We start from the raw sequence: 26,546 nt of genomic DNA on the forward strand, positions 1-26,546 counted from the left end.
AACTGGTATACTTTTCATTTATTACAATTTTCTTTAACCAATTATGGTCTTTAATGCAGGTCTGACAGACAAGTTCCTTACTTTTTCCCCCTTCCACTTGCATCTTCCATTTTTGCAGTAATGCTGCAATCAGTTAGTTGGTTGTAATTTTGAGAAGAGCAGACATTTCCACATATTTGTGTTAGCTGCATGTGTGACATAACTCCACCAGTCCTATTTATGATATAATTTACAAAGATTATACATTTTTTAAATGTTTTTCTCCAAACATATTTTTATCAATTAGTATATTTGAATTTAACCAAATATTTGTTGTATTATTTGTTCTGTCTTTTCTGGTGAATTAAACTCATTAAACTGCAACCAACTTTCTATGGCTTGTTTTAAAAATAGTCATATTTTGTAGATGATTTAATTTTCAAATAACTGAAAGTGAGAGGTTGTAATCTGAATAATGGTAAAAAGAAGGCCATTGCTAAACATGAGACATTCTTACTAATCTGCTAGAGAACCAGATCGGATTTAAGAACACATTTTAAATGAGTGATCCTTTAGTGAGAGGTCTAATGCTGTAATATTTAATCATTTCTGCCCCCCGAATTCATATTCATTATATAAATAGGTCCGTTTAATTTTGTCTGGCTTGCCGTTCCAAATAAAATTGAATATTTTTTGCTTAATTAAGTTGCTAGGTGTAGGCAAGCTCATTAGCATATAGGTCAACTGGGATGTGACTAAAGACTTGTGTTAGATCTCCGAACGAACGCATAGGCTGACGCGCATCCAAAACTGTTCTGTAGAGGTGCTGCCTAAGGAGAGTAAACTACAGGAAGAAAGTCGCACACTCTATTTACGCCCTCGTGGATATAGCAAACAACGTTTGGGTACGCAGCGCCTTCTTCAGGGGTTGGGAGCATAAGTAGAGTGTGCGACTTTCTTTCTTGACCTCAATGTTTGTCAAATGTTGTATTCGTGTTTTCCGGGGTCACTCACTCTGGTGAAGAGTCTGGCGTGAGGCTGGACATGTCCTCCTGGGTGGGGACTGTGGAGAGAGGCAGAGGCAGAGGTCAAAAGTGAAAGGTTAAAGGCCCAATGCAGTCAAAAACATTATTTCTCTGTGTTTGGTATACATTTCCACACTATGAGGTTGGAATAATACTGTGAAATTGTGAAGATGATGATTACCCTTTTAGTGTAAGAGCTGTTTGAAAAGACCACCTGAAATTTCAGCCTGTTTTGGTGGGATGGAGTTTTGGCCTACCTGGTGACATCACCAGAAGGTACATTTGTTAATAGACCAACAAGACAGAGAGTTCCAAACCTCTATGCCAATAACAGCTCGTTTTCAGTTTTCCGCTCCCCACTCAGTCCATTCCCAGACAGCCCTAGCAAAATTCTCACTTGAGAAATCGCTCTTTTACTGAGAAGCAATTTTTGTTTCTTTTTGACCATTTTCATTCAAAACAATGTACTTAATTGTTAACCAAAAATTGTTTGATACTGAGATAAAAACAGGCTGCATTGGACCTTTAAAGGTGAAAAGGTCAGACCAATGGGCAACGTCGCTTGATTGACATCTGAGAGCACTATTGTTTATAAAATGCTTTGTCTTTTACCATTGTAATACCATCATCTACAATGGTTATTCTGGATAAGATGGAAAATATCCCTTCACGTTGTATAAATCCAGTCAGGGAAAGGAAAGGGATACCTAGTCAGTTACACAACTGAATGCATTCAACCGAGAAGCAGTTGTTGTGGGGGTTAATTGCCTTGCTCAAGGGCAAAACAGCAGAGTTTTCCACCTAGCCGGCTCTGGGATTCTGTCCCAACGCTCTAACCGCTAGGCTACCTCCCGCCCCTTAGTAATGGAGGATTTCAACGATCTATCACCGTGCAGCACATATTACATGACAACTTACCTACAGGCATTAAAACATTATACCACTCATTGGACGAAGAAAAATACACCCTACAGTTTCCCCAATTACATATATGAGCTTGCACGCTTTGAGAACCAACATAACGCCTATGGTAAAGCTCTGAAACTATACGCTCCTTACAACGCAAACAATTATTCTTCTCACCTTTGCTCCTCTCGTCGGGAATGGAATAGCCGTTGATTTATAATGTACATGACTAATCATATCGAAGTTATTCGGACTAGCATAAAGAACTACCTCCCCCGTGGTTTAATAAGGTTATATCACAACGTATAGGACAGAACCATTACTGTTAACCCGCTTGAGATGAATGCAGATATTCCCCTGTGCTAAGGCTGGGAGAGTGTAAAATATATTTTCTAACCGTACTGTATGATCTGTGTATAGGTAGGATTTTAAAACTCATGGTGACCTATCCCCTTGACCAGGTGGTTCCAGCACGTCGTTGCGCTGGGGATGATCTACGCAGCCCAGAAGGATGTAGCTGTGAGCCACCAAAGGGTCCCATTCTTATACCCACTGTTAGTGTTTGTGGAAACCCTGCCTTATTCCCTCACCTCTCCCCTCTCTCCCCAAGTCTCCTACCCCAGTCCAGTCCAGTACCTTGCATTTTCCTGCGATGGAAGCGCGGCGAGCCCAGGAAGCTGTTCTTGATGGAGTTGAGACGCGTCCTCCAGGGCAGTCCGCCGATGGAGGGGCTGGGGGGCGGCGTGGGGCTGGGGGTGCCTGCCGGGCTATCCTTGGGCGTGTGCACCGGAGTGCCCTTGGGGGTGGGGAGGGGGCTCCCCAGCGGAGAGGGGTGCGGAGTCACCTGTATGGTGGGGACAGATTTGTGACCGTTGTGGTCAGGGTGGAGGCGGTGCCGGCGAAGGGGGGACATGGGTGGCATCGGGGACAGGGGGATGGAGAGCTTAGGGGGCACGGTGAGGGGCGGGTGGCGGCGTGGCCGCGGGCTGTTGGTGACGCAGGGGGGGCTGCCCAGGGGTGATGAGGGGGAGGTGGGCTCCGACTTGGGGGTGGTTGGGCTGTCAGCCAAGTTGGGAAGCGGGTTGGACCTGGTGGTCTGAAGGGGCTTCTCAGACACTTTGGGCTTGGCGGGGAGGGTCTGTGTGCGGGGGTGCATCAGGGGGGACCCCATCTTTGGCGTGTAGGAGTTGGGGAGCGGGTGTGGGTGCACGCGATTGGCCCCCCCTACCCCGTTATGGTTAAGACGGGACTCTGGGGAATGGGTGGGGCTACAGTTGGGCGACTGACAGAGGTCCGGCGACTGGGGCGGGATAAAGAAGCGCCGGACCGGCTGCGATTGGACACGCACCGTTAGATTGACAGCGCAGGCAGCCAATGAGAGACCACGCCCAGAAGCCAAGGGACATATATAGAAAACACCACAACCCAATAAAGGTGGATTGCAATGAAAAGGCACCAGGAAAAAAAAACAGCAATATAGTAAGAAATGACATGGAGGAGAGGATAGGTGGAGCGAGTGACACACAGGCAGGGAGAGTGGTGAGAGTGCAGAAAGAAAGACAAGAAGAACATGCCATTAGCACAACCAGCCAACCAGGAGGCAGCAGCACCATGGGGGGGACAGAAGTGTAGAACATTACAAGCATTCATGAAGCCAAACCCAAACCGGCAACCGAAACAGCACCCAACGCTAACTGCATTAGCTCCCAGGCTTCATTGTTGGAAAGCAGCCGTACTGCATATGCACAATGCTGTGGTATGAATGACATAGCAACTATCATGACAGGACATGAACGTTTATGACAGCTAATGAAAACTGGCATGTGTTCAAAGTTTATTGCAAGGTTTATCGGCTTTTTGTTGTGTCACTCATATGGCAGCATTATTGAAGTGTTTATGTCGACTGCCTTGGTGAGGTGATCCTCGTGAAATATAACGCATGAGCGTGTATGTCCCTGTGTGTGTGTGTGTGTGAGTGCATGTGGGTGCTCTAAATTTTAAAGGTCAAATTATACTTCTAAACCCTAATCCCCTGTAGAATGATCCCATCAATGTGTGACACAATATGTAGCCTTACATAGTCGGCACAATATATATACTTAAAAAAGGAGGACTAAAATGGCATCACCACTATCTGAACCAAGTCTTTTACAGTATCACTCATCATTAAAAAAAGGATAGGAAGTAACATTTAGGCACCAAACCCCTGCAGGGGTTGCTGACAGACATAAATATTTGCCCGAAAGAAATATATCCTCAACTATGAAACTTATACAGAATCCTTCACGACACTGACAGTTCCGCAAGAAGAGGCAGAATATGGGATGACTGCATGTTTGTATCCTCGCTAACGGCTGGCGTTAAAAATGCATGGCCTTAGTAAAAGAACGGAGGAACTGTGCATGCTAGCTAGGAGCTGGTGAGATGATTTGTAGCCCAAACTTTTACAGTCATTTTATAACATGGCAGCACTTTCTAATGTATTCCCTCATCGAAGATGACTTTGATGGATTATGTTACTATTTCATAGTACTGGTCATTGAACACTGAAATCCCACATATGGGATTTCAAATAATGGATGTGTTTGCAATCTGATGAGCTGTTGGGGGAATTAAGACCTTTCAAACAAGAACGATGGGTTCCCTCATCGGTACTTAAGCCCTTATGAGACATCACAAGAAGCCCTGTGACATGCAGCCTACATAGCTCTGTCGTAACGATGATACGACGACAGTCGTAACAGGTCATGATAACCAATCATACATGACAGTGTAACAACTGATACTAACCCATTAATGACATAAAATCCTCATGTCAGCGTTATGTCAGGTGTCATTAGTCATGCCCTGTGTTTTGGGCTATCATGACATGTGACATAGATTTTAACCTTCATTTTAAGCCTTTTCCAGAAATAGAATTACACCAAAAATGAACGCAATTGTCTGAGGATGGTGCTGGACCATCTGACATAAAAATAAAAACAGTTTAAAGAAAAAGCTTTTAAATAAAGATAAAATCCAGGTCTTGTGACATGATTGTCCAAAACACATGGCCCTAGTCATAAGCTGTCATAGGGTATAGAGACGGGTAGCTTTACACTATTCTTATGACAGGATTATGCAGGCTTCATGTCAGATTCCTCCATGAGCTGCCTTATTCATAGCCTTATGAGTGGCCGTAGTGAGTGAATAGCAGCGTGTGCATTCCGGTGACAACCGCATCACAGCAGAGCTAGCGGTGAGGTGAGTTGGTGCGGTGCAGTGTAGGCCCCGGTGGGCCAGCAGGGGGGGGAGGGGGGGGGTACGGAACAACCAAACTCTTACCCTGGGACTGCTGAGAGGACTAGTGGAGAGACCGGAGGACGCTCCACTGATAGACCGTGACCTGTAGACACACACGCAGACACACAGGTTAAAGAGATCCTCTGACAATGCAATGTGGGCGACTGCAACGGGAAAACACTGAACACTACAATATGAGCACACACTGGCACACCCCTAGCTGAAGGGAGGACAAAAAGCATGGGGAACAAACGCATATAAGCTTCAAAAGGAGTAGGATGAAGTTGCCCCTACACACTGATCTAAGATTGGTTTTGTGATTTACCCCATAATGGTTCAAGCTGCAATTTGGGAGGGTAAGCTGATCTTAGATCTGTGCATAATGGCATTTTCTAGCAGAAGCTTCTGGAAGAAGTGGAGGAAAGAGATCAGAATAAGACGAGTTCATTAAACTAACATAACTACCTTGAACACAGTTGTATGTGGCTGTAGCACTTTGTACTGTATGCCGCTATCTGTACTTTTTGAAAACTTTGCCCTGAGCTAAAAAGGTTGGCGGAGATTGAATCATACGTTGGTAAGTAGAGGAGATTGACTCAAACAAGGATGGATAACTGTGGATGTAGACAGGGTTATTTCACCCCTGGGGAGGGAGTCTGTTTAGGTCGGGATTTCTGAGCTGTTTTATTAAACACATTTCTCTCTGTCTTTCAATCTCTCCCTCTCTCTCTCTCTCTCCCGCTCTCTCTCTCATTTCAATTCAAAGGGGCTTTATTGGCATGAGAAGCAATGTTTATATTGCCAAAAGCGAGTAAAATAAACAATCACAGATAAACAATTAACATTAAACACACACAAGTTTGAAATGTTATATTATCCATTATGTGTAGTGTTGTTAGAATGTGCACATAGAAGAAGTACAAATGGCAAGGGGAAATAAATAAACAGATAAATATAGCTTTCATTTACGTTGCTGTTTGTTTTCCGCTGGTTGCCCTTTTCTTTTCGCAGCAACTTGTCACAGATTTTGCTGCGATGAGTGCACACTGCCGGTATTTCACATAACAGATATGGGAGTTGATCAATATTTGATTTGTTTTCAAACTATTTTGGGGTCCATGTAATGTGAGGGAAATAAGTATTTCTTATATCATCGCACATTTGCCAGGAGGTTAGGATGTGCAGATCAGTTTCCACCTCATTTTGTGGTGAGTGTACACATAGCCTGTCTTCTCTTGAGAGCCAGGTCTGCCTATGGCGGCCTCTTAATAGCAACATAGCCTGTTTTCCTCAGTTTTCTATCAGTCATAGTGGTCACGCTCTCTCTCTCTCTCTCTCTCTCTCTCTCTCTCTCTCTCTCTCTCTCTCTCTCTCTCTCTCTCTCTCTCTCTCTCTCTCTCTCTCTCTCTCTCTCTCTCTCTCTCTCTCTCTCTCTCTCTCTCTCTCTCTCTCTCTCTCTCTCTCTCTCTCTCTCTCTCTCTCTCTCTCTCTCTCTCTCTCTCTCTCTCTCTCTCTCTCTCTCTCTCTCTCTCTCTCTCTCTCTCTCTCTCTCTCCTTTTATCTCTGATGAGGCGTCAGAGCTGTCCTTGTGCAGAGCTTCAAATGGCTCGTGTGTACAATATGACTAACACAGTCACACAGTGGCTGTAGACTAAAACGGCAGACCGTTGAAAGGTTCGGTGTGTGTTGGCTTTTAAATACTAGATTGGGTGTAATGGCCAACCGTGTCTGTCTACATGACAACAAGACATGCAAAGCATCAGGGTCTAAAGTCAACATCGATAAATACTTCAAACATGTCAGCTATGCCGTGATTACACACACACATCTCAAAATGAATCACTGCCGTGTCTCTATTCTACTCCAGTTGAGCCTTTTCATTCTTCATTTACAATTCATTCACTTTTCATGTCTTCCTTTTATTTATTCCCCTTCTCTTGTCCATCCTCTGTTGTCAACCCCTCCCTCCCTCACATCACATAGGGCCACTGATGACAAGCGAAGGTTTGGGGATTTAATTTGCCATCGACGATTTGGCTATTTTGTTGGAAACTAAAATTGAAACAGTAAATCACGGTTAAATATGCTGCAGTGTGGCGCGCACGTGCACTCGCATGCACGCGCACACACACACAAACGCTAAGCTTCAACCTCAGGGAAGGATTTCATCCATCTGGATTACAAAGTGGCGACAGTAATACAAAACGTAAGGCGAGCGAACAAGAACCTAAGAGCTGAGTTGCCTTTCACCGAACCGCAATGGAATCGCCCAGACGGGGTTCCACACAGACGGACATCGATGTCACAGTAGGGACACAGGAGATGATGTAACGGTACTGCACCACAAACTACATGAAACTGTAACAACGGAGAACGGAAGAAGATTTATGAAGGGAGACATACTACAAGCCACAGAGTTAAGATGCAGAGGAGTTTCCCTTAGAGGTCTCGCTATGAGCTTGCCATACTGTATTTGGACATGTAGTAAATATTGATAACTGAGTACATATGAGTCAAATTGCAAATTGTTCTATCATTGAAATGTGATACAAAACGAGGCAACGGTGTATTTTAGGACCATGCGGACGCTTCCGAGCTGTCGGGTAGGCTGATTGGAATGTTTATCCGACTGGATAAAAAAAAATGAAAAAAATAATAATAATTATGTCCTCCCCACTTCTAAAACCAAAGTAGCGCCCCTGCATATACATATAGTCATATGCTTTCAGTCAATCCTATTTTGCGTGTGTAAACTTTGAAAATGTAATGGCTGTTCATGCCTTATTCTGCTGTATGTTGATGGTGGGCCGGGTGAGGCGTTTTTTAATTACAACACATTATTGTACTTGTGTGTACGATCATACACACCTTGCCAAGATCAGGTAGTCTTTCAAGCACATAATTGAAAGAAATCTGTTGTTCGATGCCGATGAAATACAATGTGTGTTTGTGTGTACGTGTGCACTGGTGTGTATGTGTGTGTGTGTGTGTTTACCAATGTATCGCTCTAATTAAATAATGGAGATAAAAGACTATTCAGAGGGATGTGATTGCCTTATTTCCATCCCTATTTGTTCTTCTCTTCTTCGCTCCAGCAAAACGCCCCATCTGCATTCCCACCAATTAATTTATGCTAATCGCTCTCTGTACGGTGCGGTGGGGTGGGGTGGGGGGGATCGGGGAAGCGTCTCTAAACTGTGTTCCTGGACACAAGGTCATCCGTGAATAGGCTTTGAAAGGAAGATTGGACCTGACTCACCATGGTGTGGTAACCTCACAAATAGACGGGCAGAAGACAAACAAATTCACACATGCATGGGAGCGGAAACAGGCACACACACACACACACACACACACACACACACACACACACACACACAATGGGGAAGGAGGCAAAACAGGGAAACGAGGAAGTTGACCTAAAATTGGGATTTGCCCTGGGACGCCGAAACTACAGCATCAAAGGAAAGAGAGGGGCCAAAAGAAGGAGGAGGAGAGGAGGATAAGATGCTTTTGATGTGCATGGAAGCAGCCGAGGGTGCAGAGAAGACTCCCTCCCTCCATCTCTTCTCTATCTCCTCTCTCCTTCAGTTCAGTCTAGGCCTGATCACATTGGCCCAGTTTACCACAGTATGAAAATAAGGGCTTTATTGTGTGAATTCATGATCAGATAGCCAGGCAGTCAAGTGAACTTCTGGTAAAAGTTTCAGAAGAATTCTAACGGCAGGAGGTTCGATTCTTTGGGAATTAATTTTATGCAGACAAAACGGGAGCTTAGTTTTTATTGAAGTTTACTCGACTACCCTCTCAAAGGCTTATAGACTTAAACATGGTGAGAATGGGAATGGGAAAACCCCTCTGAAACTCAACTGTGGCAAGAGAGACAGACAAAAGTGACAAATACCTTTCTTCTTTGGTGAAGTTAGCGTTTGTGATATCCAAGCTTTTACTGAAAACAGACTTACTACAGACAGACAGAAAGAAAGTAAAGAGACAGACAGAAAGACAGTCACATAAAGGGACTGATTCTAAGCATTCCCTAAAAAGTACAGATTATTGTATAGGTCAGGAGTTGGCAACCTCACGTTAGTTGTGTATGCAATACAGAGCTGGCTATTGCTCACAATGACCAATGCACAGGAAGTAATATTAGTCTTGAAAGGAAAAGTTAACAGAAGAAGAACAATTATTGATCATGACATGACAATGGAAAACATGAAAAAAAGATTCACACATGACATGAATATATTAATCAGCAAGTAAAAACAGATTAAACAAAGGGGTAAGACACTTTGAACGGTCATGATAATATGGGGGTATTCTCACGTGGCATAAAAAAATGTTGAAGTCTTAAAGCCTCTATCCTCTTTGGAAGACTCACCCGCGCAGAAAGTTGTAAACTTTTCTGTCAGTGTCAGGCTGTCATAACACCCTAAGCAGCTTAATAATTCAGTTAGTGAGGAGAGGGATTCTACTGGAAGTACACACACAGCAGATTGAACTAATAGAAAGAGATATCCAACAGGAAATCCATAATATGTAGGCACCCTACTCCTACGTATGTGAATCTGGCGTGTGTGTTTGTTTACGTGTTGGTATGGTGTGTACGTGTGTGTTTGTGGTGTGTGTGTGTGTCCATGCATGCACGTGTCTGTTTGTTAAAGAGATTCTCCGGTCATTTTGTATACTTTTTAGCCAGTAGTTCTGAGAGTAGCACTCACAAGCAAGAAGTGGCCCTCAAAATTGCATACTACGTCACATATGTGCCAATATGTGCACCACGTCATTGCTCTCTCTCTCTCTCTCTCTGCTGTGTCCACTGAGCCGTTGGGCCTGCCTCATTAGATAACGCTGGGCAGGCCTCTTGCTAGCTGCCACTCAAATGTGAGAGGCTAAAGCTCAATGTAGGGAGAATGGCACGGCACAGCTTCACGATAAACAGTCACTTTCAAACTAGGGATTTCATGGCTAATTGAGGTAAGACAGTAATTCTACTCATAGCTTATGCATGTATGAACTACACATTGACACATCCAGCCCAAAGCGGGCGGTTAAAAAAATCGGAGACTGCCCAGGGTGTGTGTGTGTGTTCGTGTGAGCATTAGTGTGTATGTGTGTTGATGTGTGTATGTGTGGGTGTGCTTACACTGATATGTGTTGCATGTACTTGTGCATGTGTGTATGTGTGTCAATATGATACGTGTGAGTGAGTCCATGTACTGTATGTGTGTGCACACCACACCATACCTCTGCCCATGTGTTGCCATGTCGATGGCTCGTCGTACGGGTACAGGAGAGCCCCCCTCTGTGACACTCAGCACCTCCATAGACTTCCTCTCCGGCCTCCTCTTCCCATGGCGGTTCAACATGGGGGAGTCCACCCGCTTCCTGGGCGGGTCAGCTGAACAGGGGTCAGGGGTCAAATGTTAGGGGTCAGGGGAGAAGCAAGTGAAGCAAGAAAGAGAACTAGTTAGCAACAAACCAACTACACGTGTGACAGAACATCTTATCTGAGTTATGGTGTAGCTACTGCAGGTTTTTATTCATACAAGGCATAGAAGGTTTGGACTAGTCTACTTCTCCTATTGTGTATGGGGTGATTTGGACAAGCCTACCTATCTCACTGCGCGGGGGGAGGTTCTGGTCCTCCTGACTGGGGTACCTCTCCTTCCGGTCCAGCAGCAGGAAGTAGATCATCTTCTCCTGGTTATCACTGGGGAGACAAGACAGTAAAGTCATCCTGTCGGATGTCCTTGAAGCACCTCAGAGCGGATGACTTCGCCAACACTTCCATTTCTCCCTCCATATCTCTCCATCCCTTTCTCCTTCCCTCTTGTCAGAGAGCAGGTCTTTCATCAGTTTGCTCTCATCTCTGACATAGCCCAGTGAGGGCATTATCTCCCTCCCTCCCTCCCTCCACAGAGAGAAAGTCTTTGGTGTGTTTGTTTGTGTCCCCAAAGCAGCACTGAGTGCACTTCTTTAGCCCTTCCATCCTTACAGTCCTCCCTCCCTCGCCCTCTTTACCCTCTCCCTCCCTCCTTCGCCCTCTTTACCCTCTCCCTCCCTCCTTCGCCCTCTTTACCCTCTCCCTCCCTCCCTCCCTCCCTCGCCCTCTTTACCCTCTCCCTCCCTCCTTCGCCCTCTTTACCCTCTCCCTCCCTCCTTCGCCCTCTTTACCCTCTCCCTCCCTCCTTCGCCCTCTTTACCCTCTCCCTCCCTCCCTCCCTCCCTCCCTCTCTCCCTCCCTCCCTCCCTCCCTCGCATCCCTTGCATCCCTCGCATCCCTCTATTACTCACTCGTCAGAGAGCAGGTCTTTGGTGAGTTTGCCCTTGTCTCTGAAGCAACCCAGAGAGTGCATGCTCTCCAGGACGTCCGGGTCTATCTCTTCAGTGCTCAGGGTTCTGATGGCCACCTTCCTGGGGACAGGCTGCTCCGGCTCTGGCTCGTTCTTCCCGGCTCTGACAGACAGGAAGAATGACAGGAATGACTGACAGATGTTTTTTTTTATATGTAAATACTTTTTTTCACCAGGGAATACATATTTAGACCTAGGTATTTTACAACAGCATCCAAAGGTTTAAGAGTAGTAGCAGCTGCACTTTGATAAATAACATCACCATAATCAAGAGCAGATAAAAAGGTTGACCAAATAATTTGCTTCTTACTGCTTAGAGAAAAAGGCACTATCTGTTTCTGTAGAAAAAGACAACTTTAAATTGTAGTTTCTTAACCAGCTCATCTAGATAGGCAATACAGTGGAGTAGAACGCTAACAGCGGGAGATTTTCAATGTTACAATGTTAGCAATGACAAAAACACACTACAAAGCTATCAGAATTGTGAAACTACTTTACCGTTAAGAAAATGAATCCACCAAACATGACGAAGACACACTGAACACAAATATAAATGCATCATGCAACAATTTCAAAGAGTTTACTGAGTTACAGTTCATATAAGGAAATCAGTAAATAAAAATACAAATCATTAGGCCATAATCTATGGATTTTACATGACTGGGAATACAGATATGCATATGTTGGTCACAGACACCTTAAACAAAGATATGGGTGTAGATCAGAAAACAAGTCAGTAGTGTGACCACTATTTGCCTCATGCGGCGCAATCATCTTGGAGTGGATCAGGATGTTGATGGTGGCCTGTGGAATGTTGTCCCACTCCTCTTCAATGGCTGTGCGAAGTTACTGGATATTGGTGGGAACTGGTCCATGCTGTCGTACACGTCGATTCAAAGCATCCCAAACATAATCAACGGGTGACATGTCTGGTGAGTATGCAGGCCATGGAAGAACTGGTTACATTTTCAGCTTCCAAGAACTGTGTACAGATCTTTGCAACATGGGTACGTGCACTTTCATGCTGAAACTTAAGATGATAGCGACGGATGAATGGCACGACAATGGGCCTCAGGATCTCATCACAATATCTCTGTGCATTAAAATTGCTATCGATAAAATGCAATTGCGTTTATTGTCCGTAGCATATGCCTGGCCATACCAGAAATTCTGCAGTTGTGCAAATCCACAATTTTATCAGCTGTCCGGGTAGCTGGTCTCAGATGATCCCGCAGGTGAAGAAGCCAGACGTGGAGGTCCTGGGTTGGCGTGGTTACACATGGTCGGTGGTTGTGAGGCCGGTTGGACGTACTGCCAAATTCTCTAAAACGATGTTGGAGGCGGCTTATGGTAGAGATATGAACATTCAATTCCCTGGCAAGAGCTCTGGTGGACATTCCTGCAGTCAGCATGCCAATTGCACGCTCCCTCAAAACTTGAGACATCTGTGGCATTGTGTTGTGTGACAAAACTGCACATTTTAGAGTGGCCTTTTATCTTCCCCAGCAAAAGGTGGACCTGTGTAATGATCATGCTGTTTAATCAGCTTCTTGATAGGCCACACCTGTAAGGTGGATGAATTATCTTGACAAAGGAGAAATGATAACTAACAGGGATGTAAGCAAATTTGTTCCCGAAAATTTGAGCGAAATAAGCTTTTCGTGTGTATGAAAAATGTCTGGGATCTTTTATTTCAGTTCTTGAAACATGGGACCAACACTTTACATGTTGCGTGTAGATTTTTGTTCAGTATACAATATCGTAGATTGCTAAATAGCAATGATGAACTGACATAATGTAGTAATGAGCAACACACATTATTACATTGCTGAACAGTAGAACGGTCCTTGCCTCTTTTCTGAGAGGAGGTATCCTCTACAAGATCGGTTGAGCGAACATAGGCTAATGTGATTAGCATGAGGTTGTAAGTTACAAGAACATTTCCCAGAACATAGTCATATCTGATATTGGCAGAAAGCTTAAATTCTTGTTAATCTAACTGCACTGTCCAATTTACAGTAGCTATTACAGTGAAATAATACAATGCTATTGTTTGACAGAGAGTGCACAGTTATGAACTTGAAAATGTATTCGTAAACCAATTAGGCACATTTGGGCAGTCATGATACAACATTTTGAACGGAAATGCAATGGTTCATTGAATCAGTGTAAAACGTTGCACATACACTGCTGCCATCTAGCGGCCAAAATCGAAATTGTGCCTGGGCTGGAATAATACATTATAGCCTATCTCTTGCATTGTACAAAGATGATGGTACAAAATTTAAATAAAAAGCCTTTTTTTCTTTGTATTATCTTTTACCAGATCTAATGTGTTATATTCTCCTACATCAATTCAACATTTCCACAAACGACAAAGTGTTTCCTTTCAAATGGTTTCAAGAATATGCATATCCTTGCTTCAGGTCCTGAGCTACAGGCAGTTAGATTTGGGTATGTCATTTTCGGCGAAAATTGAAAAAAAGGGGCAGGTCCTTAAGCCTGCATTGTTAGGGCCAAGCCATTTAGGAGGAGAACAGAGTTCCATTAAAACTAAGAACATGATGGTATTTTATGTTCAGGCGGTGTGTAGGGCAACTACTAGAACCGCTCACATCTGTCCTAATGGACCTTCTCTTACTATAAAGGCTGCGAAATTTTTTACTTCCGATTCCATTAGTTCCCATTCATTAATTTAGCCTATGCAAGTGCAATACTTTTATCTACTGACCCTTTGTTAGAATATTTGCTACATTTTGTCAATTTAATTGAATTTCACAGGTAAAAGTGCATATATCTATTATATGCACAAAACAGCCAGTCGTATGCATGTACACACACAAACACACACACACACACACACACACACACACCCACATAGAAAGGAGCTCTACTCACATGTACCAGTTGTGCTTCTGGATCTGCTCTAACTGCAGAGACACACAGGAAGAGGAAAAAACATTGTGTTAATGACACAGCATGTGGAACAGGTGCTGCGACAGACAGACAGACAGACAGACAGACAGACAGACAGACAGACAGACAGACAGACAGACAGACAGACAGACAGACAGACAGATGAACACAGCAACATGCCTTATCCGTTCTTACTGTATGCATTATGACACACGTAAGGCTTCTAGTAACAACCCAGTCTTTATCTACTGTACTGACAAAAAATATAAAACACTGTATGTACAGAAGTATCCGGACACCCCATCAAATTAGTGGATTAGTCTATTTCAGCCACACCCATTGCTGACAGGTGTATAAAATAGAGCACACTGCCATGCAATCGCCATAGACAAAAATTGGCAGTAGAATGACCTTACTGAAGAGCTCAGTGACTTTCAACGTGGCACCGTCAATGGAGGCCACCTTTCCAACAAGTCAGTTTGTCAAATGTATGCCCTGCTAGAGCTGCCCCGGTCGACTGTAAGTGCTGTTATTGTAAAGTGGAAATGTCTAGGAGCAACAACAGCTCATCCGCGAAGTGGTAGGCCACACAAGCTCACAGAACGGGACCGCCGAGTGCTGAAGCGCATATTGCGTAAAAATCTTCTGTCCTCGATTGCAACACTTATTACCAAGTTCCAAACTGCCTCTGGAAGCAACGTCAGCATAAGAACTGTTCGTCTGGAGCTTCATGAATTGGGTTTCCATGGCCGAGCAGCCGCACACAAGCCTAAGATCCCCATGAACAATGCCAAGCATTGGTTGGGGTGGTATAAAGCTCATACTGGACTCTGGAGCAGTGGAAATGCTTTCTCTGGAGTGATGAATCATGCTTCACCATCTGGCAGTCTGACGAACAAATCTGGGTTTGGCGGATGCCAGGAGAAGGTTACCTGTCCGAATGTGCCAACTGTAAAGTTTGGTGGAGGAGGAAGAATGGTCTGGGGCTAGGCCCCTTAGTTCCAGTGAAGGAAAATCTTAATGCTACAACATACAATTATATTCTAGATGATTCTGTGCTTCCAACTTTGTGACCAACTCCATATTAATGCCCATGATTTTGGAATGAGATGTTCGACGTGCAAGGGGTCCACGTGCTTTTGGTCATGTAGTGTATATTAATTTCTATGGGGCTTCCACTTACTTCAATACATAAAAAACTAAAAAACATTATATCATTAATATTAATATTATTTGTTGAGTAGATTAAACAGATAGAAAACCAGCTTAGTGAGGGACACTTAAAACATTGGGCAACTGGGAAATAACCCTCTCCTTGACAGAAAACTCAACGCTAATTGATGTGAGTGAGAGTAATCTAGTTAACTGTTGGAGGTGTAATGAACACGATGGGAGACGGAGAGCTGGTTTCAAGCGCAGGGCGCAGCAGGTGTTTATTTGAAAAGGACCACAGGAGGAAGCAGGTAGCTGGGTCCAGGGGCAGGCAGAAGGTCATACACAGGGTGTCCAAAAAGGCAACAGTACAGGCAGGGAAAAGGCTAGTAACGTCGTCCGGGAGATCAGGCCATAGGCTGATAATAGGAAATCCAATAGGCTAAAGTACAGGCAGGGAATAGGCAAAAGGCGTCGTTAGTGAAGCAGGCCAAAACTATCATACACGGGAGGATTAAATTACGGGAAACACAGCGCTCCAAATAGACACGTGTCACAAAACAAACAATACCTCACAATGAAGGGGTGCAGATAACTGAACTAAATAGTGTTTGATAATGACATACAGGTGTGTGAACAGGTGATCCGAATTCAGGTGATTGGGATCCTGGAGAGTGAGCTGCGTTCAGGGGATCTATGTGTTTGAGAGTGTGAGTGGAAAGTGGGCTGGAAAGTGAGCTGCGTTCAGGGGATCTATGTGTTTGAGAGTGTGAGTGGAAAGTGGGCTGGAAAGTGAGCTGCGTTCAGGGGATCTACGTGTTTGAGAGTGTGAGTTGGAAGCAGACGTTACGGCAGGAAGTCACACTGTAGCTGTGGGAGGGTTTGAAGTGCTGACTGTCTGTGTCTCAGATGGCTGAACCAAACAGCCAATGGGATTGCTGTCTAGAGCAGGGGTGGGCAAACTTCTAGGCTCGAGGGCCACATCGGGATTTTGAAATTCGACGGAGGCACGCATTTTTTGGGGGGACCAATTGTTTATTCAAAACTACTGCGGGCCTCCCGAGTTGGGCAGCGGTCTAAGGCACTGCATCGCAGTGCTTGAGGCGTCACTACAGACCCGGGTTTGATCCCAGGCTGTGTCACAGCTGGCCGTGACTGGGAGACCCATGAGGTGGCGCACAACCATGAGGTGGCCCAGTGTCGTCTGGGTTAGGAGAGGGTTTGGCAGGCCGAAATGTCCTTGTCCCATCGCGCTCTAGCGACTCCTGTGGTGTGCCGCGCGCATGCACGCTGACACGGTTGCCAGGTGTACGGTGTTTCCTCTAACCCAGCCTTCCGGGTTAAGCGGGCATTGTGTCAAGAAGCAGTTCGGCTTGGCTGGGTCGTGTTTCGGCTCTCGACCTTCGCCTCTCCCGAGTCCGTATGGGAGTTGCAGCGATGGAACAAAACTATAACTACCAATAGGATTCCACGAAATTGGGGAGAAAAAGTGTAATATATATATATATATATATATTTTTTATGTATCCGGGCCGCGGGCCGTACTTTGCCTGCCCCTTAGTCTAGAGTCTAGAACCAGAGTGGAGGTTTCCCGGACCCAGATTAAGCCTACTCCTGAACAAAAGGACATGCTAACTGTAGAAACGCCATTAAAAGTGATGTTCAGTCAAGTAATAGTCTTAATCTGAGCATGATAAACTGCCCCAGAGTGTCTTTAGTCTAAATCAGGGGAAGATGGCTCCCTTTCTCTGCAGTGATAAGTGATTTCTGCTTTACTAGTACTGTGAGTGAGAGCTTTACACTGTGGTAGTCAATATTTTGTGGTAATAAAGTGAGATGGAATTGTTTGTTACATATCTGCTAGTCCCTTTTGAAGTTTCCCCCTGTATTGATTGAGAACCAATTTACATTTCACCTGAAAGTGAACAAATGTAGTATTAAGTGCATCTTTCAGCTGAAACAAGGGTGTTGTGAACATACATCTGATCCTAGGCCTGATCTTAGTGGTAGATTTGGTGGGACATACCCACCTCTTAGGGGTGTAAACTGATCAGATAATAAGGGAATTGTCTACCCGAAATAAGGGGGTTATGAACATACATCTGATCCTAGAGCTGATCTTAGAGGAACGTACCGTGAGTCTCTTAGTGGCATCCACCTCGATCATGCCCCGAAGAAGGTTCTGACAGTCTGGGGGGATGAAGTGGGGCATGTGGAAAACACCCAATTTCACCTTCTCCAGCAGGTTTCTCAGGTTGTCATCGTCAAATGGCAGGGCACCCTGGAATGATACGATTCTATTCATAAATGAGCCAGCCAAGTGGATACACTGCATTCAAAGCATCAAGGATAACACAAAAAAAGTTAATACATTTATTTCCACTGTGGTCCTCTGAACAACACAGAGAGGAGCATTAATACCAGAATGATGCTCAAGTTCCACCACAGATATTCTTAGGCTTGGTCTACAGGACCCACTTAAAGCCTAATCCTGGACGAAAAATAATATTCAACGGAGATTCCCATTTTCCAATTGAAAGTGTTTCCTAGTCCAAGACAAGGCCTAATATGTGTCCGGGAAACTGGCCATATGTAATATCACTCAGTAAGTTGGCATTGGAAATCTAGAGTCATGCCAAAGTAGGAAACTTAGACTGCCAGGTGAGACTGTACTGTAAGCATCTGACACGGATAAACAACTGTTACGATGTGCGCTGAGAGTCGGGAAGCAAGTTCAGGGAATGAGTGTTTTAATAAATAAATTAAAACATAATACAAAACAAGAAACGCAAAAACCGCACAGACATGAAACTGAAACAATGAAGCCTGGGGAAGGAACCAAAAGGAGTGACATATAGGGCAGGTAATCAAGGAGGTGATGGAGTCCAGGTGAGTGTCATTATGAGCTTACGCGCGTAACAATGGTGACAGGTGTGCTCCATAACGAGCAGCCTGGTGACCTAGAGTTCAGGGAGGGAGCACACGTGACAGTACCTCCTCCCCGACGCGCGCTTTTGGCCGCAGGACACCGACCAAGATGACGATCCCGGGGATCAGGAGGGGACGGGTCACATCTGCTAAGGCGCAGAAACCTGACGAATGGCAGCCTGGCGAGCCAGCTGAGGCACGGCAGCCTGTCGAGCCAGCTGCCAGCTGAGGCATGGAAACGCGTCGAGCCAGCTAAGGCAGGGGAACCCATCGAACCCGCAGAGGCATGGGAATCCGACATACTGGCTGATGCCTCCCAGGTAACTCCGGGAGTCAGAACCCGACATCACCTCCAACACAAAAAAACCGGATAATTCCCTTTGGTGAGGCGTTATTCTGTAATGATGTGCGCTGAGAGTCAGGAAGCAAGTTCAGGGAGTGAGTGTTTTAATAAATAAATTAAAACATAATACAAATAAAGAAACACGAAAAACGCACAGACATGAAACTGAAACAATGACGCCTGGTGGAGGAACCAAAGAGAGCGACATAAACTCAGCAAAAGAAGAAACGTCCCTTTTTCAGGACCCTGTCTTTCAAAGATAATTTGTAAAAATCCAAAAAACTTCACAGATCTTCAGTGTAAAGGGTTTAAACACTGTTTCCCATGCTTGTTCAATGAACCATAAACAATTAATGAACATGCACCTGTGGAACGGTCGTTAAGACACTAACAGTTAACAGACGGTAGACAATTAAGGTCACAGTTATGAAAACTTAGGACACTAAAGAGGCCTTTTACTGACTCTGAAAAACACCCAGGGTCCCTGATAATCTGCGTAAACGTGCCTTATGCATGCTGCAAGGAGGAATGAGGACTGCAGATGTGGCCAGGGCAATAAATTGCAATGTCCGTACTGTGAGACGCCTAAGACAGCGCTACAGGGAGACAGGACGGACAGCTGATCATCCTCGCAGTGGCAGACCACGTGTAACAACACCTGCACAGGATCGGTACATCCGAACATCACATCCGCGGGACAGGTACACAGGATGGCAACAACAACTGCCCGAGTTACACGAGGAACGCACAATCGCTCCAACTGTGCTCAGACTGTCCGCAATAGGCTGAGAGAAGCTGGACGGAGGCCTTGTAGGCCTGTTGTAACGCAGGGGCTCACCAAACATCACCGGCAACAATGTCGCCTATGGGCACAAACCCACCGTCGCTGGACCAGACAGGACTGGCAAAAAGTGCTCTTCACTGACGAGTCGTGGTTTTGTCTCCAGGGGTGATGGTCGGATTCGCATTTATTGTGGAAGGAATGAGCGTTCTCCCGAGGCCTTTACTCTGGAGCGGGATCGATTTGGAGGTGAAGGGTCCGTCATGGTCTGGGGTGGTGTGTCACAGCATCATCGGACTGAGTTTGTCGTCATTGCAGGCAATCTCAACGCTGTGCGTTACAGAGAAGACATCCTCCCCCCTCATGTGGTACCCTTCCTGCAGGCTCATCCTGACATGACCCTCCAGCATGACAATGCCACCAGCCATACTGCTCGTTCTGTGCGTGATCTCCTGCAAGACAGGAATGTCAGTGTTCTGCCATGGCCAGCGAAGAGCCCAGATCTCAATCCCATTGAGCATGTCTGGGACCTGTTTGATCGGAGGGTGAGGGCTAGGGCCATTCCCCCCAGAAATGTCCGGGAACTTGCAGGTGCCTTGGTGAAAGAGTGGGGTAACGTCTCACAGCAAGAAGTGGCATATCGGGTGCATTCGATGAGGAGGAGTTGCACTGCAGTACTTAATGCAGCTGGTGGCCACACCAGATACTGACTGTTACTTTAAATTTGACCCCCCCCCTTTTGTTCAGGGACACAATATTCAATTTCTGTTAGTCACATGTCTGTGGAACTTGTTCAGTTTATGTCTCAGTTGTTGAATCTTGTTATGTTCATACACATATTTACACATGTTAAGTTTGCTGAAAATAAACGCAGCTGACAGTGAGATGACGTTTCTTTTTTTGCTGAGGGCAGGTAATGAAGGAGGTGATGGAGTCCAGATGAGTGTCATTTTGCACTGACGCGCGTAACGATGGTGACAGGTGTGCGCCATATCAAGCAGCCTGGTGACCTAGAGGCCGGAGAGGGAGCACACGTGACCAACAACAAGATTATTACTACAGTGAACAACTTTACTCACGGCAGTCAATGTAGGTCTATCTGACAAAGTCACAGTTCTTCTTTTTTGATGTTAGCCAAAGCATAGCCCTAATCTAGCCAGCCTTCTTCAAAATCTCTAATACGAATGGGTTTCAAGAGACACTAGCCAAAGCAATACATGAGCATTACTCATGACCATCAGTGAAGGTCTATCTGACATTTGAAACAGGCAGAGTATTCATACTTCTACGGATGGAAGGTGTAGTTTATGACACCATTACTGATCGAGTCTCTTCCCGTCTCAACACGCCTTCATCAGGGAGATAGAATAGATGGCCATATTGACACAGCATTGAGAAACACACACACACAGCCTATCATTTCCTTTGTTCTCAGCTCTCCACTTTGTCACTGTCTAATCAGAGTGGTGTGTGAATGCAGGTGACACATACTCTGATTAATGAGCATATGTGTGTCAGTACAAAGCTGACAGTCAAGCCAGCCCAGGAAATCCCTGCTCCAATCAGAAACATGATGAATCAACCAATCATATGGGGATGAAAGGGTGCCGATTTAATTTTCAGTCCTGATCCAATAATCTAATATCGTCTTTCACTTACATTCTGTACAGACAAGAACTGGAATCACAGGCCATTGGCAAGAAGTTTGTTTTACCACATTTATTAAGTTATGTCTCCAAACCTTGTCCTGTCTCTTGCCTCGAATTCCTCCCCAGGGAATGTAAAAGTCACTGTAGACCAAAGCCAGTGAGTCACGGAGGTGCAGCTTCCCATGAAGACTTATTGTGTCACAGGCAAATACGTCCCCTGTGACTTTACCTCACATCAAACCACAACAATAACTCAACATATGCCTGAGGGACTCGCAGATGAACTTATCACACTTCTTTCCTATTTGTTCTCCCTCTCATTCCAGGTTTAAAAGTTACGTAAGCACACAATAAGCACACGTAATTTAACAACTTGCTAGTATGTATTTGTCATTTTTGTTGGTGTTTGTTTACTGCTGCGGGTCAGAAGGAGAGAAGGAAGATGAGCGTTAAAGGTCCATTGCAGGATGCCCGGGCACGTGTCAAGGTCATCGTCAGGGAAGCTGTCAATCACTCACCACTAAAAGTGCAAAGAGGATGACCCCACAGCTCCACACGTCTGCTTTCCTCCCGTCGTACTTCTCCCCCTGAGAAAGAGAGAGAGAGAGAGGGAGAGAGAGAGGGTGAGGAAGGGTGAGGAGTGAGACAGAGAGATAACGATAGACAAAAATAGAGTGAAAGAGAGTAATCAATAATGCTTTTTGTTATGGAGGTGAGATACAAATTCCAAATTATTTTTATGAACTGAAAACCTCAGATTAACCTTTAAATCCCTCACTTGGGTGAGTTAGTGCTTACAGTGCCTTCAGAAAGTATTAATACCCCTTGACATAATCAAAACGTATTAAATATATATTTTTTCTCACACATCTACATGCAATAGCCCATAAAGACAAACTGACAAATTTTTACAAATGTATTGAAAATTAAATACAAAAATATTGCATTTACATAAGTATTCACACCCCTGAGTCAATACTTTGTAGAAGCACCCTTGGCAGTGATTTCAGCTGTAAGTCTTTCTGAGTAAGTCTCTAAGAGCTTTGCACAGCTGGATTGTACAATAGTTGCACATTATTCTTAAAAAAATATTCAAGCTCTTTCAAGTTATTTGTTGGTCATTGCTAGACAGCCATTTTCAAGTCGATTTAAGTCAAAATTGCAGCTAGGCCACTCAGGAACATTCAATGTCGTCTTGGTAAGCAACTCCAATGTAGATTTGGGATTATGTTTTAGGTTATTGTGTCCCAGTGTCTGTTGAAAAGCAGACTGAACCAGGTTTTCCTCTAGGATTTTGGCTGTGCTTCGCTCTATTCTGTTTCTTTGTATTCTAAAAAACTCCCTTGTCCTTGCCGATGACAAGCATACCCATAACATGATGCAGCCACCACTATGCTTGAAAATATGAAGAGTGGTACTCAGTGATGTGTTGGATTTGCCCCAAACATAATGCTTTGTATTAAGGACATAAAGTTTAAAATAAAATAAAACTTTGTTGGTGTTTTACTTTAGTGCCTTATTGTAAATAGGATGAATGTTTTGGAATATTTGTATTCTGTACAAACTTCCTTCTTTTCACTCTGTCAATTAGGTCAGTATTGTGGAATAACTACAATGTTGTTGATCCATCCTTAGTTTTCTCCTATCACAGCCATTAAACTCTGTAACTAATTTAAAGTCACCATTGGCATGGTGAAATCCCCGAGCGGTTTCCTTCCACTCCGGCAACTGAGTTAGGAAGGACGCCTGTATCTTTGAAGTGACTGGTTGTATTGATACACCATCCGAAGCGTAATTAATAACTTCACCATGCTCAAAGGGATATTCAGTGTTTGCTTCTTTTTTTCTTCAATAGGTGCCCTTCTTTGTGAGACATTGGAAAACCTCCCTGGTCTTTGTGGTTGAAACTGTGTTAGAAATTCCCTGCTCAACTGAGGGACCTTACAATTATCTGTATGTGTGGGGTACAGCGATGAGGTAGTCATTCAACAATCATTTTAAATACTATTATTTTTCATGGAACTTATTATGTGATTTCTTAAACAATGTTTTTGTTCTCCTTTTAATGTATTTAGGCTTGCCATAATAAAGGGGTTGAATACTTATTGACTCAAGACACTTCAGCTTTTCATTCATTTGTGAAAAAAAAAATCTAAAAACATAATTCCACTTTGACGTTATGAGGTATGGTGTGTAGGCCAGTGACACTAAATCTCAATTTACTTCGTTTTAAATTCAGGCTGTAACACAACAAAATGTGGAAAAAGTCAGGGGGTGTGAATATTTTCTAAAGGCACTGTAAGTAACCAACTACATGACAGCTGGCACACAGCACAGTTTTTGTTTCAAGTTTCAAGTTTTATTAGTTGTATGTATGGGTAAGACAAGGGGTGCGGTCTATGTATATCTGTAAACAACAGCTGGTGCATGGAATCTAAGCAAGTCTCAAGATGTTGCTCGCCTGAGGTAGAGTATCTCATGATAAGCTGTAGAACACTGTTTACCAAGAGAGTTTTCATCTATATTCTTCATAGCTGTCTATTTACCACCACACACCGATGCTGGCACTAAGACCACACTCAATGAGCTGTATACGGCCATAAGCAAACAGGAAAACGCTCATCCAGAGGCAGCGCTCCTAGTGGCCGGGGACTTTAATGCAGGGAAACTTAAATCACTTTTACCTAATTTCTACCAGCATGTTAAATGTGCAACCGGAGGGGAAAAAACTCGAGACCACCTTTACTCCACACACAGAGACGCGTACAAAACTCTCCCTCGCCCTCTATTTGGCAAATCTGACCATAATTCTATCCTCCTGATTATTGCTTTCAAGCAAAAACTAAAGCAGGAAGGACCAGTAACACGGTCAATAAAAAAGTGGTCAGATGAAGCAGATGCTAAGCCACAGGACGGTTTTGCTAGCACAGATTGGAATATGTTCTGGGATTCTTCCGATGGCACACCACATCAGTCACTGGCTTCATCAATAAGTGCATAGATGACGTCGTCCCCACAGTCATGGTACGTACATACCCCAACCAGAAGTCATGGATTACAGACAACATCTGCACTGACTCTAACCCGGAAGCTTATAAGAAATTTCGCTATGCCCTCCGACGAACAGGAAAAGCTTCAATACAGGACTAAGATTGAATCGTACTACACCGGCTCCGATGCTCATCGGATGATGCAGGGCTTGCAAACTATTACAGACTACAAAGGGAAGCACAGCCGATAGCTGCCCAGTGACACGAGCCTACCAGACAAGCTAAATTACTTCTATGCTCGCTTTGATGCAAGTAACACTGAAACATGGTTGAGAGCATCAGCTGTTCCGGAAGACTGTGTAATCCCGCTCTCCGCAGCCGATGTGGGTAAAACCTTTAAACAGGTAAACATTCACAATGCCGCAGGGCCAGATGGATTACCAGGACGTGTACTCTGAGCATGCGCTGACCAACTGGCAAGTGTCTTCACTGCCATTTTCAACCTCTTCCTGACTGTAACACCAACATGTTTCAAGCAGACCACCAGAGTCCCTGTACCCAAGAACACTAAGGTAACCTTCCTAAATGACTACTGACCCGTAGTACTCACATCTGTAGCCATGAAGTGCATTGAAAGGCTGGTCATGGCTCACCATTATCAACACCATTATCCCAGAAACCCTAGATCCACTCCAATTTGCAAACCGCCCCAACAGATCCACAGAAAATGCAATCTCTATTGCACTCCACACTGCCCTTTCCCACCTGAACAAAAGGAACACGTATGTGAGAATGCTATTCATTGACTACAGCTCAGCTTTCAACACCATAGTGCCCACGAAGCTCATCACTAAGCTAAGGACCCTGGGACTAAAAACCTCCCTCTGCAACTGGATCCTGAACTTCCTGACGGGCTGCCCCCAGGTGGTAAGGGTAGGTAACAACACATCCACCACGCTGATCCACAACACGGGGGCCCCTCAGGGGTGCGTGCTCAGTCCCCTCCTGTACTCCATGTTCATTCATGACTGCATGGACAGGCACGACTCCAACACCATCATCAAGTTTGCCGATGACACAACAGTGGTAGGCCTGATCACTAACAACGATGAGACAGCCTATAGGGAGGAGGTCAGAGACCTGGCCATGTGGTGCCAGGGCAACAACCTCTCCCTCAATGTGATCAAGACAAAGAAGATGATTGTGGACTACAGGAAAAGAAGGACCGAGCACATCTCCATTCTCAGCGACGGGGCTGTAGTGGAGCAGGTTGAGAGCTTCAAGTTCCTGGTGCCACATCAGCTACAAACTAGCATGGTCCAAACACACCAAGACAGTCGTGAAGAGGGCACAACACAGCCTATTCCCCCTCAGGAGACTGAAAAGATTTGGCATGGGTCCCCAAATCCTCTAAAAGTTATACAGCTGCACCATCGAGAGCATCCTGACCGTTTGCATCACTGCCTGATTTGGCAACTGCTCTGCCTCCGACCGCAAGGCACTACAGAGGGTAGTGCTTACAGCCCAGTACATCCCTGGGGCCAAGTTTCCTGACATCCAGGACCTCTATACCAGGCGGTGTCAGAGGAAGGCCCTAGAAATTGTCAAAGACTCAATCCATCCTAGTCATAGACTGTCCTCTCAGCTACCGCACGGCAAGTAGTACCGGAGCACCAAGTCTACGTCCAAAAGACTTCTTAACAACCTGTACACCCAAGCCATAAGACTGCTGAACAGCTAATCGAATGGCGACCCAGACTATTTCCATTGTCTACAGTATACATAGTCACTTTAACTCTAGCTATATGTACATATTATCTCAATTACCTCTACTAGGTAACAACATCTCCACCCCGCTGATCCTCAACACTGGGGCCCCACAAGGGTGCGTTCTTTGCCCTCTCCTGTACTCCCTGTTCACCCACGACTGCGTGGCCATGCACGCCTCCAACTCAATCATCAAGTTTGCGGACGACACTACAGTGGTAGGCTTGATTACCAACAACGACGAGACGGCCTACAGGGAGGAGGTGAGGGCCCTCGGATTGTGGTGTCAGGAAAATAACCTCACACTCAACGTCAACAAAACAAAGGAGATGATTGTGGACTTCAGGAAACAGCTCAGGGAGCACCCCCCTATCCACATCGACGGGACAGTAGTGGAGAGGGTAGTAAGTTTTAAGTTCCTCGGCATACACATCACGGACAAACTGAATTGGTCCACCCACACAGACAGCGT

General features: G+C 44.8%; 1 protein-coding gene across 1 annotated transcript in view; it reads right to left on the bottom strand.

The window, feature by feature from the left end:
* LOC120025090 (serine/threonine-protein kinase BRSK2-like) overlaps window positions 1–26,546 on the bottom strand; it is a 204,314-nt gene that overhangs the window by 12,448 nt on the left and 165,320 nt on the right. Inside the window, exons 7-16 of the mRNA XM_038969524.1 lie at window positions 21,836–21,904; window positions 17,751–17,897; window positions 14,447–14,478; window positions 11,490–11,651; window positions 10,808–10,905; window positions 10,440–10,593; window positions 9,097–9,156; window positions 5,235–5,295; window positions 2,547–2,754; window positions 994–1,042 (exon numbers count right to left, since the gene is read on the bottom strand). Of these exons, the coding sequence (XP_038825452.1) occupies window positions 994–1,042; window positions 2,547–2,754; window positions 5,235–5,295; window positions 9,097–9,156; window positions 10,440–10,593; window positions 10,808–10,905; window positions 11,490–11,651; window positions 14,447–14,478; window positions 17,751–17,897; window positions 21,836–21,904 (1,040 nt within the window). The remainder of the gene's footprint in view (window positions 1–993; window positions 1,043–2,546; window positions 2,755–5,234; window positions 5,296–9,096; window positions 9,157–10,439; window positions 10,594–10,807; window positions 10,906–11,489; window positions 11,652–14,446; window positions 14,479–17,750; window positions 17,898–21,835; window positions 21,905–26,546) is intronic.

Source organism: Salvelinus namaycush, chromosome 30 (genome assembly GCF_016432855.1).
Source record: "Salvelinus namaycush isolate Seneca chromosome 30, SaNama_1.0, whole genome shotgun sequence".
Lineage (NCBI taxonomy): Eukaryota > Metazoa > Chordata > Actinopteri > Salmoniformes > Salmonidae > Salvelinus > Salvelinus namaycush.